Source organism: Dendropsophus ebraccatus, chromosome 4, assembly GCF_027789765.1.
Source record: "Dendropsophus ebraccatus isolate aDenEbr1 chromosome 4, aDenEbr1.pat, whole genome shotgun sequence".
NCBI lineage: Eukaryota > Metazoa > Chordata > Amphibia > Anura > Hylidae > Dendropsophus > Dendropsophus ebraccatus.
In genome coordinates, this window is record NC_091457.1 from 8,145,328 (window position 1) to 8,159,429 (window position 14,102).

Genomic DNA, 14,102 nt, shown 5'->3' on the forward strand with positions numbered 1-14,102 from the left:
CCTCCGCCTCAGTCTAAGTGTATTGTGTATGCAAGGATATGAGCTGAGCGGCATCATACATACATACATACACCATACCGCTCATACATACACCATACCGCTCATACATACACCATACCGCTCATACATACACCATACCGCTCATACATACACCATACTGCTCATACATACACCATACCGCTCATACATACACCATACCGCTCATACATATACCATACCGCTCATACATATACCATACCGCTCATACATACACCATACCGCTCATACATACACCATACCGCTCATACACACATATACCATACCGCTCATACACACATATACCATACCGCTCATACATATACCATACCGCTCATACATACACCATACCGCTCATACATACACCATACCGCTCATATATACACCATACTGCTCATATATACACCATACCGCTCATACATCCTGCCTTTTAGATCTCTTAATCCCGGATGTTGTATGTTTTTGCATTGTGTGGTTTATATTATTCTCTGCTTTATTCCAGGCTCACCTCGTCGCTGCCTTCGAACAAAGTTTAAGCAACATGACAATCCGGCTGCAGAGTCTCACCATGTCGGCAGAGCAGAAGGTGAGTGCTGCTGGGAGTTGTAGTCTAGCAGCAGCTGGAGGTCATTGCCCTAGGACAGCGTTCCCTAATGGTACTTTTACACAGTGCGATAATTCGCCCGATCGCACGATTAACGATTTTGAATTAAAAATGTTTTTTTTATAACGATCAGCGTTTAGACGGAACGATACATCGTACAGAAAATTCGCTATGCGATCGTTTAAGCCTATCTCACACATAGGTGAAATCGCTAAAAGAATGTTTACACTGAACGATCTGCGAATTTTTTGCGAACGATCAACGACGATTTGCGAACATGTTGAAAGATCAAAATGAATGATTTTTTGCTCGTCGTTTGATCGTTCGCTGCGTTTACACGTACGATTATTGTTCGAATTTGACCGTTATCGTGCAAAGACGAACGATCAATCGTCCCGTGTAAAAGGGCCATGACTCGCGGATTTCCAGCTGTTGCAAAACTACTTTTCTTTGTTCCCAGGATTCAGAGCTGAACGAGTTAAGGAAAACCATAGAACAACTGAAAAAGCAGAATGCAGCGGCACAGGCGGCCATCAACGGAGTCATCAACACCCCAGAGCTCAGCTGCAAAGGTAATAATAGGCAGCCTCCGCCCCTGGGGGCCACGTCCTGTCTCCAGGTGATTTCTGATGCAATTTGCTGAGTGCTAGACAACCCAGGTGTGTAACCATAGTGCCAGTCTGTGCAATAGTCTGCAGAGAACCTAGGGACCACCAGTCTGTGTGAGGGGGTTCACTTCATATCAGGGCCAGATACTGTAATAACTTACACTAAGGGTATAAACACACACACCGTATACGCAGCGTATTGACTGCTGCGATATGCAGCAAATACGCAGCAGATTAGATCTAAATAACTGAACACAGCATCAAATCTTCACCATCAAACTGCTGCGTATTTGCTGCGTATACGGTGTGTGGGTTTGTACCCTAACACCTGTAGGTGGCGCTGTGGTGCACTTATAGATATAGACAGGACAACAGTAGAACCACAAGTCTCAGTAGCACTCTCATTTCTCGGACTTGCCCTAATATATATATATATATATATATATATATATATATATATATATATTTATTTATTTTTTTACCGTGAGTAAATGATTGGACTATTTCCTAGCAGGAAACGGGACATCGCAGTCAGCTGACCTGCGGATCCGGCGGCAGCACTCGTCCGATAGCGTCTCCAGCATTAACAGCGCCACAAGTCACTCCAGCGTGGGCAGCAACGTGGAGAGCGATTCCAAGAAGAAGAAGAACCGAAAGAATTGGGTGTGTATACGGGCATCGGCGTATACTGTGCTATAATGATGATAGTCTCCCCTTCCCCAGACCACAACCTTATAGGAGTCCTCCACCTTTGCACTAAAATAATCAATGATCAACGTGTGATCCTTGGAGCTATGACTGTTGGGGTGACACTGCCACTATGTGGTCAGCACTGGTATTGCAGGTGTATGGTGGGGGTGACACTGCCACTATATGGTCTGCTCTGGTATTGCAGGTGCATGGTGATGGTAGTGTGTGGATGATGCTGCCACTATATGGTCAGCACTGGTATTGCAGATGTATGGTGGTGCTGTGTGGATGATGCTGCCACTATATGGTCAGCACTGGTATTGCAGATGTATGGTGGTGCTGTGTGGATGATGCTGCCACTGTATGGTCAGCACTGGTATTGCAGGTGCATGGTGGTGGTATATGGGGGTGACACTGCCACTATATGGTCAGCACTAGTATTGCAGGTGCATAGTGGTGGTGTGTGAGGGTGACACTGCCACTCTATGGTAAGCACTAGTATTGCAGGTGCATGGTGGTGGTGTGTGAGGGTGACACTGCTACTAAATGGTAAGCACTAGTATTGCAGGTGCATGGTGGTGGTATATGGGGGTGACACTGCCACTATATGGTCAGCACTAGTATTGCAGGTGCATAGTGGTGGTATGTGAGGGTGACACTGCCACTCTATGGTAAGCACTAGTATTGCAGGTGCATGGTGGTCTCGCCTCCCTCTTATGTGCTTTTATGTCATAACCAGTTGATATTCTTGTGCTTTTATGTGGTTTGCCTTCCCGGTATAAATGGCTTTGTATTACTGTTAGGGCTTGATGTTTCTTAAAGGGGCACTACACCTAAAGTCTGCATTATGCTACAATTGCCCTCTGTTATAAGCCAATTTAAGTCCAGAACTTTCATTGCCCCCTATAGTCATATGTCCAGTGCTGAGGACGTCTAGAAACATTTACATCTATGTGTCAGACTGATGTCCGCTCCTCTTATAACGCTTCAGCACTATTATAAGCTGCAGACTGTAGGTTTACTGTTCCTGCTTTTGTTTTTTCTCCTCTAATAAATGTAAGCCGGTCATACACACAGATCCGCCTTCTCCCTATTCATAGTGTGTGTGTATATATATATATATATATATATATATATATATATATATATATATATATATATATATACACCCAGCTGAGCATGCACATGTATCAGAATGGGAAAGATGGTCGTCAGCTGAATAAGCATGTAGTGTCATTGTAAGATACGCAGATAGCACTGTCCTCCAGAGCAGCGCTCATTCTCTATGACAGAAGCTGGCTGTATTGTTCTTCCATGGTATTCATCCAGCTTAGATCCTGTGTCATACGCCCCTCTATCTGTGTATATGACCAGCGCTCCTGCCATTAGGGTCAGGATGTCTCCCGCTCGTATTTGTCTGTATTTGGTGCATACGGCATTTTCCTGTCTGCTTAATTGTCTTTTTTTTGTTTTTCTCCCGTCCCGTTCCCTTCTGCTTGCTTGTCCTGTCCCAGGTGAATGAGGTAAGGTCTGCAGCCCCCCATCACTCCTCCTCTCATCACATCCCCCCTCATTCTTCACCTCGTAGCCATCATTCACCTCCGCAGCTCATCTCCCTCCTCCCCCATCACGTCTGTGTGCTCCATCTCCAGCCCCGGACTCTGCCGCTGACACCGCTCACTATATCCATCTTTCCTTACAGCTGAGAAGCTCCTTCAAACAAGCTTTTGGCAAGAAGAAGTCGCCCAAATCTGCCTCCTCCCATTCTGACATTGAGGAGATGACGGATTCCTCGCTGCCATCCTCACCAAAGCTGCCGCATAGCAACACGATTCTGTCCACGCCGCTCATGAGAAGCTCGCAGTCCAGCTCCCTGTAAGTGGCCGATCACAATGTTATGTGTTCATCCTGATCTTTCTGGTTCATGTAATACGTTCACCTCTTACTACGCCATCTCTGCTCTTAGCGCCCAATATGAACCTGTGTATAGTTCCATATGCCGTGTTCACATGTTGCAGACGTGTCGTGGTTTAGTAAGTAGCAGATCCATCCTGCTGCGCTGTGATTTCAGCTCCAGGCTCCTGCCTGTCCCTGTAAGCTTACAATCCGCTAATCATGTAATTGCTATATAAGCCATAATGGATCAATTACCAGGTAATTACAGAAATCCTCACCATCCTGTCAGGACAAGCGATGCGATGCAGATCATCGCAACAGACGTCACAAAAGGATCAGGAACTCTGAAACCTTCCCCAAGGGGATGCCTGTTTTTATGCAAGGGAGAGATAGTCTCCGATTACACTGCTGGCAGGGGCCACAGCCTGAGCCTCCGATCACAGCGCCGGCAGAGGTTACAGTCTGAGCCTCTGATCACACTGCCAGCAGGGGTTGTGGTCTGAGCCTCCGATTACACTGCCAGCAGGGACCATGGCCTGAGCCTCCAATTACACTGCCGCCAGGGGTTACAGTCTGAGCCTCCGATCACACTGCCGGCAGAAGTTGCGGTCTGAGCCTCCGATCACACTGCCAGCAGGGACCACGGTCTGAGCCTCCGATCACACTGCCAGCAGGGGTTACAGTTTGAGCCTCCGATCACACTGCCGGCAGGGGTTACAGTCTGAGCCTCAGATCACACTGCCGGCAGGGGTTACAGTCTGAGCCTCCGATCACACTGCCGGCAGGGGTTACGGCATGAGCCTCCGATCACACTGCCGGCAGAAGTTGCGGTCTGAGCCTCCGATCACACTGCCAGCAGGGACCACGGTCTGAGCCTCCGATCACACTGCCGGCAGAGGTTACAGTCTGAGCCTCCGATCACACTGCCAGCAGGGGTTACAGTTTGAGCCTCCGATCACACTGCCGGCAGGGGTTACAGTCTGAGCCTCAGATCACACTGCCGGCAGGGGTTACAGTCTGAGCCTCCGATCACACTGCCGGCAGAGGTTACGGCCTGAGCCTCCGATTACACAACTGGCAGGGGTTACAGTCTGAGCCTCCATTTACAGTGATGTCATACTTGACAGGGTACCAGAATGCCAGACGCCATGACACTCTATCTACATGAACTCTCGGCTTGGCTGAGCATCCATGTGGTGTAATGTTTCCTATATAGTTTGTTTCCCATTGTGGCTGACAGCAGATCAGAGCGCTCCCCATACTCCTGCTCTGCTGACAGATCCGCTCGCCTTACACGCAGCTGTGATCCTGTATAGCCGGAGCCCCATTTTATGGACACAATATTAATGACGCCTCCGAGTTTATAACATTCCTGCTCGGTTCTGGCAGCGTCACAGTTTAGTCTCCTTGATGGTTTGTTAAATTGTAGTAAATATAGATTGGATTCATAATCTGCGATTGCTGCCAGTGTATCCGGCCTGGATTCTGTCTCCGGAAGGTTCCTGTAAGGACACGGCCGTATAAACTCAATGTTTTCTCTACAGACTCTCTGACTGCTCAGTGAACGAGGCCGACAGCGTCCTGCAGCTGCGCAATGAGCTCCGCGACAAGGAGATGAAGCTGACCGACATCCGACTGGAAGCCCTGAGCTCCGCACATCAGCTGGATACACTGCGTGAGGCCATGAACAGGATGCAGGTAGGAAGCCGCCATTGTAGTACTACCACCCCACACTGCCGTACTACCACACCTCATACCAATGCTTTACCATACTGCCTCAGTACTGCAGACATAGAGTTTGTCACCCTACATACCACATCTATACGATCGTAGTAGTGCCACCCTACAAACATACAACCAGTGCTGACCATATAGTGGCAGCATCACCACCACATACCACCACCATCCACCTGCAATACCAGTGCTGACCATATAGTGGCAGCATCATCCCCACACACCACCACCATGTACCTGCAATACCAGTGCTGACCATATAGTGGCAGTATCACCCTTTACATACCACCACCATGCACCTGCAATACCAGTGCTGACCATATAGTGGCAGCAGTATCTTCACATACCACCACCATGCCCCTGCAATACCAGTGCTGACCTCGTAGTCCCAGTGTCACTCCCACACACCACCACCATACATGAAATTGAAAAACGTTTCCGATCCATTGTCTCTCCAGGGGATGAGCGGCTGAGCTGGACAACAGTAAAGCTGCTGGGATTTGTAGTGCATCTGTAGCTTTATCCAGAAGTTGACATAATAGATAATGGTGGCAGCGTTCTACATACTGCAGGCAACTGTCGGTCACAATGTCTGATGGGACTAATGTTCTGTTCTTCTGTTTTAGACGGAAATTGAGAAGCTGAAATCTGAGAACGATCGCTTGAAGGCTGAAAATACGGGGAAATGCAGCAGGACCCCATCGCAGATCTCCATCTCCTCCTCACCAAGACATTCCATAGGATTCCCGCAGCCCGGCGTCACCATGACGGAGTCCTCCAGCCTCGGTACATTATTGAGAATCAACATTCACACCCACTAGTGGTGGAACTACAACTCCCATCATACTTGGATAACCAAAGCCTTGGCTGTCCAGGCATGTGGGGATATTGTAGTTATACAACAGCTGGAGGGCAGAAGCTTCTCCTCCACTGACTTAAGGCTCCCATACACCTTCGATAACTGACAGTCAAGTCTCCCGCCTGCCACCCATCCTCCCCATACACAGGGACGTTCAGCACGGCCGAGCTCTCCTGTGTTCTCTATGAGGAGGAGAGCGCTCTCACTGTGGCTTATCTCTATCTGAACAAAGGGGTTAGGTGTGATTTTCCATTGCGCCTGACCCCTAATTCCACCAACATCAATCTGTGGCTGTTCTAGACAGCCCCATACATCTTGTACCGACAGCTAAATCCGCCATGAGAGGTGCGTTCGGCCAACATAAGTCTAAGGTGTATATACCCTTTACATATTAAAGGGCCTGACCTGAACCTCATATACTATAATGGAGGAATATAGGAGCCATTAACTATATAAGTGCCATGCTTTACCCCCTGCTTCCATTGGACTCACTCACTGATGATACACAACCCTGATGACGAGAGATTTTGGGGGTCTTTATATACTCCCTTTGACCTAACACTGCTCACTCCTGGTCTCTCTTACAGACATGCTGTTGGACGACTCCGCCGATGGTACCATGCGCAGGGAGAGCCGCCATGTGAAGATTGTTGTCAGCTTTATGGAGGAGATGAAGTGGAGAGAGGTGAGTGATGGCGCCATGTCCTAGAGTATATATCACCCCTCTATCCTATTGTCTCCTCTGCAGAAGCTAAGGATTGTGGGTAATGACACTTCATGGGGGACACCATTACTCTTGCTCTATAGTCACAGCTCCTATCTGTTCCTCCCCGCAGGAGTGCCGTCCCCGTATCTTCCTCATTGGTTGCATCGGTGTTGGCGGCAAAACAAAATGGGACGTCCTGGACGGTGTAGTCCGGAGATTATTTAAGGTGAGTGCTGGGGGCCGCCGCCTATAAGACAAGGAATGGCTGTAGCATTGAGTGGCTATAACCGGGCTGTGTATTTTGCAGGAATATTTGGTGCACGTGGATCCAGTGACACAGCTGGGCCTGAATTCTGACAGCGTCCTGGGTTACAGCATCGGGGAGATCAAGCGGACAAACACAGCCGGGACCCCCGAGCTGCTGCCCTGCGGGTACCTGGTGGGGGAGAACGACACCATATCTGTATCTCTGAAAGGTACCTGCATTTCTCCTTATATTTTCCTACTATTTTGGGCCTATATGAGGACACTACTGACAAGTGCTGACCACACAGGGGAGGGGTTGTTACAGTGTAGCAGCGGCTGTACACAATGATGTATACACACACTCTATGTATCATGTATACAGTGTAGTGATGACAACCGCTGTGACCCAGGCTACTTGCATTGGGGCCCAGAAGCTTGAAGCTTCACCTCTATGTCTGATGTTTGCAGCACTGATCACTTTACTGCATTCCCCTCAGGTCTCTCTGAGAACAGCTTGGACGGTCTGGTGTTTGAGACTTTGATCCCTCGGCCGATATTACAGCGATACGTCTCATTGTTGATGGAGCATCGGAGAATTATCCTGTCCGGGCCAAGCGGGACGGGGAAGACCTACCTGGCTAACCGTCTGTCTGAGTACATGGTGCTGTGCGAGGGGCGGGAGCTGAGCGATGGGATCATCGCCACTTTTAACGTAGATCACAAATCTAGTAAGGTAAGAAGGGGAGTTGATGCCAGAAGCTTCTGTTCTGCCCCCTACAGGTACCTGTGTATATAGCCTCTAATAGCCTAATAACACTGTGTATCATTGTGTCCTCCAGGAGCTGCGGCAGTATCTCTCCAACCTCGCCGATCAATGCAACAGCGAGCACAATGCGGTGGACATGCCCCTGGTCATCATCCTGGACAACCTGCATCACGTCAGCTCACTGGGCGAGATCTTCAATGGCCTCCTGAACTGCAAATACCACAAATGGTAATAACCCCCCCCCCCCCACCCCCTCCTGTATACGTGTATATTCCTCTCCATCTGAGGCACTGCGAGGATGATGGTGACAGCGGCCTAGACCAGTGTGTAAGCTGTCATCACCAGGCAGTGTTATCTATAGGCCGCTCATTGACTCATCTACTTCTTCCTGCAGCCCATACATCATCGGGACCATGAACCAGGCCACATCCTCCACCCCCAACCTGCAGCTCCACCATAACTTCCGGTACGTCTCCGCCTGATTAGTTTCTTGGATTCTAAGTTTTAGGCTATGTTCACACAACGTATGAGACCAGCCGTTCTGTGACCACGGGCAGGTCACGGAACGGCCAGTCTCTGCCCGGATCATCCCGGCTGGTACTTAAGTACCGGCCGGATGATTTTTCTGGCCGCAGAGCTCTGGCCCGCATCAGAGCTTCCCATAGCACACAGTGAAGCAAGCGGCCGGAGCCGCACGCTTCATTGTGTGAACTGACAGCCTACGGCCGCAATTAATTGAATTGCGGCCGCAGAAAACTGACATGTCAGTTGTTTGTGGACCCGCACGGGATCCTGGCGGAGCGTGTACGATGTGTATACGCTCCGGCCGGGATCTCATTGAAAATAAGGCATTGTTCCACCCCGCTAAAAGTACGGCCGTTGTTGCCGATGGCAACAACGGCCGTATTTTTATGTAGTGTGAACATAGCCTAACTTTACATAAAATTCTGCATCAAGATCCTTTGTTCTGATATGTGGTGTGGTGATGTAACCCTCCTCGTACGTCACACAGATGGGTGCTATGCGCTAACCACACTGAGCCCGTCAAAGGTTTCCTCGGCCGATATCTCCGGAGGAAACTGATCGAAACAGAAATGAGCAACCGAACGAGAAACGTGGAGCTGGGGAAGATCATAGACTGGATCCCCAAGGTTTGGCAACACCTGAATCGCTTTCTGGAGACTCACAGCTCCTCGGATGTCACCATTGGTGAGTGGATGACAGGACAGGAGACAGGATCTAGTATCTCTGTGTTATAGCCATCGCCTGTAATTCTCATTAACTGCCAGTAGATGGCGCTGTGTCTCTCACACACACACACACACACACACACACACACCAGATTTAAAGGGGCAGTAAACCTAATATGTCCTGTGACTGGATGTCTGATAAATCTTTTCACTAATCTGCTCTTTCATCCCAGGACCTCGTCTCTTCCTGTCCTGCCCGATGGACGTGGATGGCTCCAGAGTCTGGTTTACTGACCTCTGGAATTACTCCATCATCCCCTACCTGCTGGAGGCCGTCAGAGAAGGGCTGCAGGTAGGAGACGCTATCATTCTACATAGAAGCATATGTTATACATCACCATTATGTGCAGTATTGCAATTTCCCATGATGCATCTCTCGGATTTCTTCCTTTCTAGCTATACGGCAGAAGAGCCCCCTGGGAAGATCCTGCCAAGTGGGTAATGGAAAGCTACCCGTGGTCAGCCATTCCCCTGCAGCACGAGTGGCCGCCTCTTCTCCAGCTGCGGCCAGAGGACGTTGGGTTTGATGGGTATTCTGTGCCCCGGGAGGGGGCATCGAGCAAGCAAGCGTCATCTGGAGACGGCGATGGAGACCCTCTGGTAAGGAGCCAATGCTGCCTTATATCTTCAGAGGTCACAGCCTTATAGATTGGGCGACATTGCTGCCTATAGACCTATGGAGTGGGGGCCCTGGTGCCTATAGACCTATGGAGTGGGGGCCCTGCTGCCTATAGACCTATGGAGTGGGGGCCCTGGTGCCTATAGAATGGGGAGTACTAGAACCTATAGACACATAAAGGGGTGACCTGGTACCTATAGAGTACAGGGGAGAGCTCTGCAGGTATAGCTGGTACATGTACAGCGGAGAGCTCTGCAGGTATAGCTGGTACATATACAGCGAGGGGGCTCTGCAGGTATAGCTGGTACATATACAGCGAGGGGGCTCTGCAGGTATAGCTGGTATATATACAGCGGGGGGCTCTGCAGGTATAGCTGGTATATATACAGTGGGGAGCTCTGCAGGTATAGCTGGTATATATACAGCGGGGGGCTCTGCAGGTATAGCTGGTACATATACAGCGAGGGGGCTCTGCAGGTATAGCTGGTATATATACAGCGGGGGGCTCTGCAGGTATAGCTGGTACATATACAGCGAGGGGGCTCTGCGGGTATAGCTGGTATATATACAGCGGGGGGCTCTGCGGGTATAGCTGGTACATATACAGCGAGGGGGCTCTGCAGGTATAGCTGGTATATATACAGCGGGGGGCTCTGCAGGTATAGCTGGTATATATACAGTGGGGAGCTCTGCAGGTATAGCTGGTATATATACAGCGGGGGGCTCTGCAGGTATAGCTGGTACATATACAGCGAGGGGGCTCTGCAGGTATAGCTGGTATATATACAGCGGGGAGCTCTGCGGGTATAGCTGGTATATATACAGCGGGGGGCTCTGCAGGTATAGCTGGTATATATACAGCGGAGAGCTCTGCGGGTATAGCTGGTATATATACAGCGAGGGGGCTCTGCAGGTATAGCTGGTATATATACAGCGGGGAGCTCTGCGGGTATAGCTGGTATATATACAGTGGGGAGCTCTGCGGGTATAGCTGGTACATACACAGCGGGGGGGCTCTGCGGGTATAGCTGGTATATATACAGCGAGGGGGCTCTGCGGGTATAGCTGGTATATATACAGCGAGGGGGCTCTGCGGGTATAGCTGGTATATATACAGCGGGGGGCTCTGCAGGTATAGCTGGTATATATACAGCAGGGGGCTCAGCACCTATAGACTGTGGGGTCTTGCTCCTCACCCTTGCCCTCTCTCTCTCTTACAGGTGAACATGCTGAAGCGGCTCCAGGAAGCGGCCAATTTCTCCAGCCCGCAGAGCTACGACAGCGACTCCAACAGCAACAGCCATCAGGACGACCTCCTGGATTCCTCCCTGGAGTCGGCGCTATGATGGCGATGCACTGAGAACGGCCGCTGACGGCCGGCTAGGACATCAATGACACTTTAGGCTTTCAGACAGGCGAGGGCGCCGGTCGCTGGACCCTGTTTGACGCAATCACTGGCTGCACTACTCCTTACATGCACCAGGCCGAAACGCCTGAAACACTGAAAAAACCCAATTGTTGTTAGCTGGCAGGACGGGGCCCCTGGCTGCTCCCCGTGCGGGGGATGGTACACTGCCTATGCTGCTTCAACCAAACACAGGGGTACTGGTCAGGCCAGCGTCACCAGGTAACCTCAGTGCAGATAGTCGCCGACTACGCTGCTTGCCTTGCTTTCGGTGTCTATAAACCGGTGCTGCTGGGGGGATGGGGCGTCTGCCGCAAACACTCTACAGCTATGCAGGGCGCTCTCTGCCACCGCCAGCCTATAACTGCTGTCATAGGATAGGGCCTCTATCGTGATGGGGCGGGGCTACTAGATAGCGGCGCTCCCCCCAGACGGACACAAGGTACAGCAGGCCGGTATCCGGACACCCCATGGCTTCTGTCCCTGGCGTCTGTTCCTAGTAACACTCCACACTACCCCCCATTGCACTGTGCAGGGTCCTAGCTGCGTACGATATACGAGCACCATGGACTGGAGAGACAGGAGCTGCATACCCGTCCTTCCTCAGGTACACGTCTGCTCCCACATGGATGTCTCCAAGCCGCCACCTCCCCCATTTTGGTGCTAACCCTTCAATGCCTTATAATCGAGGCGGGTAACCTGCAGCTCCCTAGATGGGTCCTATCTGCCAGTGTCCTGGAGATGCTGGGACTTGTAGTGTTGTCTAAACCTGTATACCGGCCCCAGGTACCTGCTGCCTTTTCAGTTTTGTTTGCATTTTGTTGAGGGGGGAGGGATTTGCATTCATTTCCGTTTATTTGCATATTACAAGGGAAAAGACGCCAGGACGAGATACAGCCTGGGAAACCCGTCGGGCACTCGCTCTATATACATAGAGGTGCTGGCTATAGGGGCAGTTCTTTTATACCTCACGTTTAATGCTCCACGCTAGACCATCAAACCAGTCAGAGCGGAGACGCGATTCCATAAGGACGGCACGCAGAATTAATGGCTATACAGCAGATGCGATGAAACGCGTCGGAGAGCTCGGCACTGAAATCCACAACTGTGAATACCGCTGGATGTTTCATATCACTGAAGATTTTCACAAATAAATATATATATCTATATTTATATCTTTGGGATTCTGTATATAAGTCACAATTCCTTTAGTCTTTGATTCTCCCCCGAAACGCGTCGGATACTTCTAGGGTACACTGAATTGTCCTCGGTTAACGCCAGGAAGCGGGTCTGCCTGGATGTATATTTAGAAATTTTTTTTTTTGTTTGTTTCCTATCATCCTATATCGTGTAGCTTCTATGTTCCACCTCTCCGACATTTTGGCGGCAGCTCGGATACGGAAGTGAGTGTATCACACAGACTGTTAAAGAAACGCATCACTCAGTGTCTGTCCCTCCAAGTTTTGATACTTCCAATCATCAGATCTCCGACGGATTCTATGCAACAATGATATAAAGGAGACCGGAGCGATTATAACAGATTATATACCCCCCCCCCCCCCCCAATACTGTATATTGTGGGTGAAACGCGCCACGTATCGCACCCGACTGTTGATACTTTGTTTTTAGACTTTTGAGATGTAAATGTTCACGTTGTATCAAAGTGTAAATACTGGAGGAATTTGCTGCATTTTGCTGAGATTTTTTTTTTTTTTTTTTTTTAATTAAAAAAAAAAAAAACAGTAGAAAAAAAATTACAAAGATATATGGGGGGGGGGGTATTTCGTGTAGGTTTTTTTTTCCCATTTGTGATGGATTTTTCACGCGGTCGGATCCGGTCGCGTCTCCTTTCAATGCGAACAAAACTGATTGTACCAGTCTTAAATTATTACTGATCAATAATAAATCGATGCTTATTTATCCCGAGTCTGATGATTGTGTCCTGAAGGATCACTGAATGGGTACAGGGTCATGACATGCTGACACTAGAGCTTGGGGCAGGAAACCTTGTCTCTCCTCCTGTTGCAAAACTACAACTCCCATCATGCCTGGACAGCCAAAGCTAAAGCTTTGGCTGTCCAGGCATGATGGGAGTTGTAGTTTTGCAACAGCTGGAGATCCCAGGTTCCCCATCCCTATACTAGAGGGACAGGGCAGCGACTTCTGTAAGATTCTATGTTAATACTAGATTTTGACCACTAGATGGCAGCAGTATCCTGGCAGGCCATTTGGCATCTGGCGTTCTACAGAAGAAGTCTTATAGTTCATTAGGGTTTATAGTTACAGACATACAATACTCCTACAATATTATACAGTGTAACATGCAGCCACCACATACCGATACACATCCTGCAGCTCTATAGCATTCTCCAATACCAATATCCATGCTAGGTAATACTTCCACACCATAACCACTACCGTTATATGGTTACTGACCAAATCCAGTATTCAAAGACCAGTATTACCAATATACAAGAAGCTAACCATACCTCCCACACTCTTACTGGATAATATCCACTATATACAGACCAGTATCCTCCTATTCTGTTCCCATATAAGGATAAATGCAATCACTACACAGGCTTTGTAAGTGATTACAGTGCAGTTATATCCAGTGACTACTGGGGGGGCATCTTCACCTGTTTGAAGTTGTTCACTTTTCCTTCTGCATACAGTCTAGGCCATCATCAAAACATCCTGTCTA

At 49.3% G+C, this 14,102-nt stretch overlaps 1 protein-coding gene across 10 annotated transcripts in view; it reads left to right on the forward strand.

The window, feature by feature from the left end:
• The window catches only part of NAV2 (neuron navigator 2), a 292,991-nt gene extending 279,673 nt beyond the window's left edge, over positions 1–13,318 (forward strand). For 9 of the 10 annotated variants that reach the window (XM_069965097.1, XM_069965101.1, XM_069965100.1 and 6 more), the window contains 16 exons: positions 518–601; positions 1,080–1,191; positions 1,739–1,890; positions 3,620–3,792; positions 5,358–5,511; positions 6,174–6,333; positions 6,994–7,091; positions 7,243–7,338; positions 7,420–7,588; positions 7,856–8,091; positions 8,198–8,352; positions 8,519–8,590; positions 9,137–9,333; positions 9,548–9,666; positions 9,771–9,974; positions 11,214–13,318. In XM_069965097.1, the coding sequence (XP_069821198.1) occupies positions 518–601; positions 1,080–1,191; positions 1,739–1,890; positions 3,620–3,792; positions 5,358–5,511; positions 6,174–6,333; positions 6,994–7,091; positions 7,243–7,338; positions 7,420–7,588; positions 7,856–8,091; positions 8,198–8,352; positions 8,519–8,590; positions 9,137–9,333; positions 9,548–9,666; positions 9,771–9,974; positions 11,214–11,339 (2,307 nt within the window). In that variant the 3' untranslated portion in view covers positions 11,340–13,318. The remainder of the gene's footprint in view (positions 1–517; positions 602–1,079; positions 1,192–1,738; positions 1,891–3,619; positions 3,793–5,357; positions 5,512–6,173; positions 6,334–6,993; positions 7,092–7,242; positions 7,339–7,419; positions 7,589–7,855; positions 8,092–8,197; positions 8,353–8,518; positions 8,591–9,136; positions 9,334–9,547; positions 9,667–9,770; positions 9,975–11,213) is intronic. The other variant, XM_069965092.1, reaches the window with a different exon arrangement.
• The last annotated feature ends 784 nt before the right edge of the window (positions 13,319–14,102 follow it).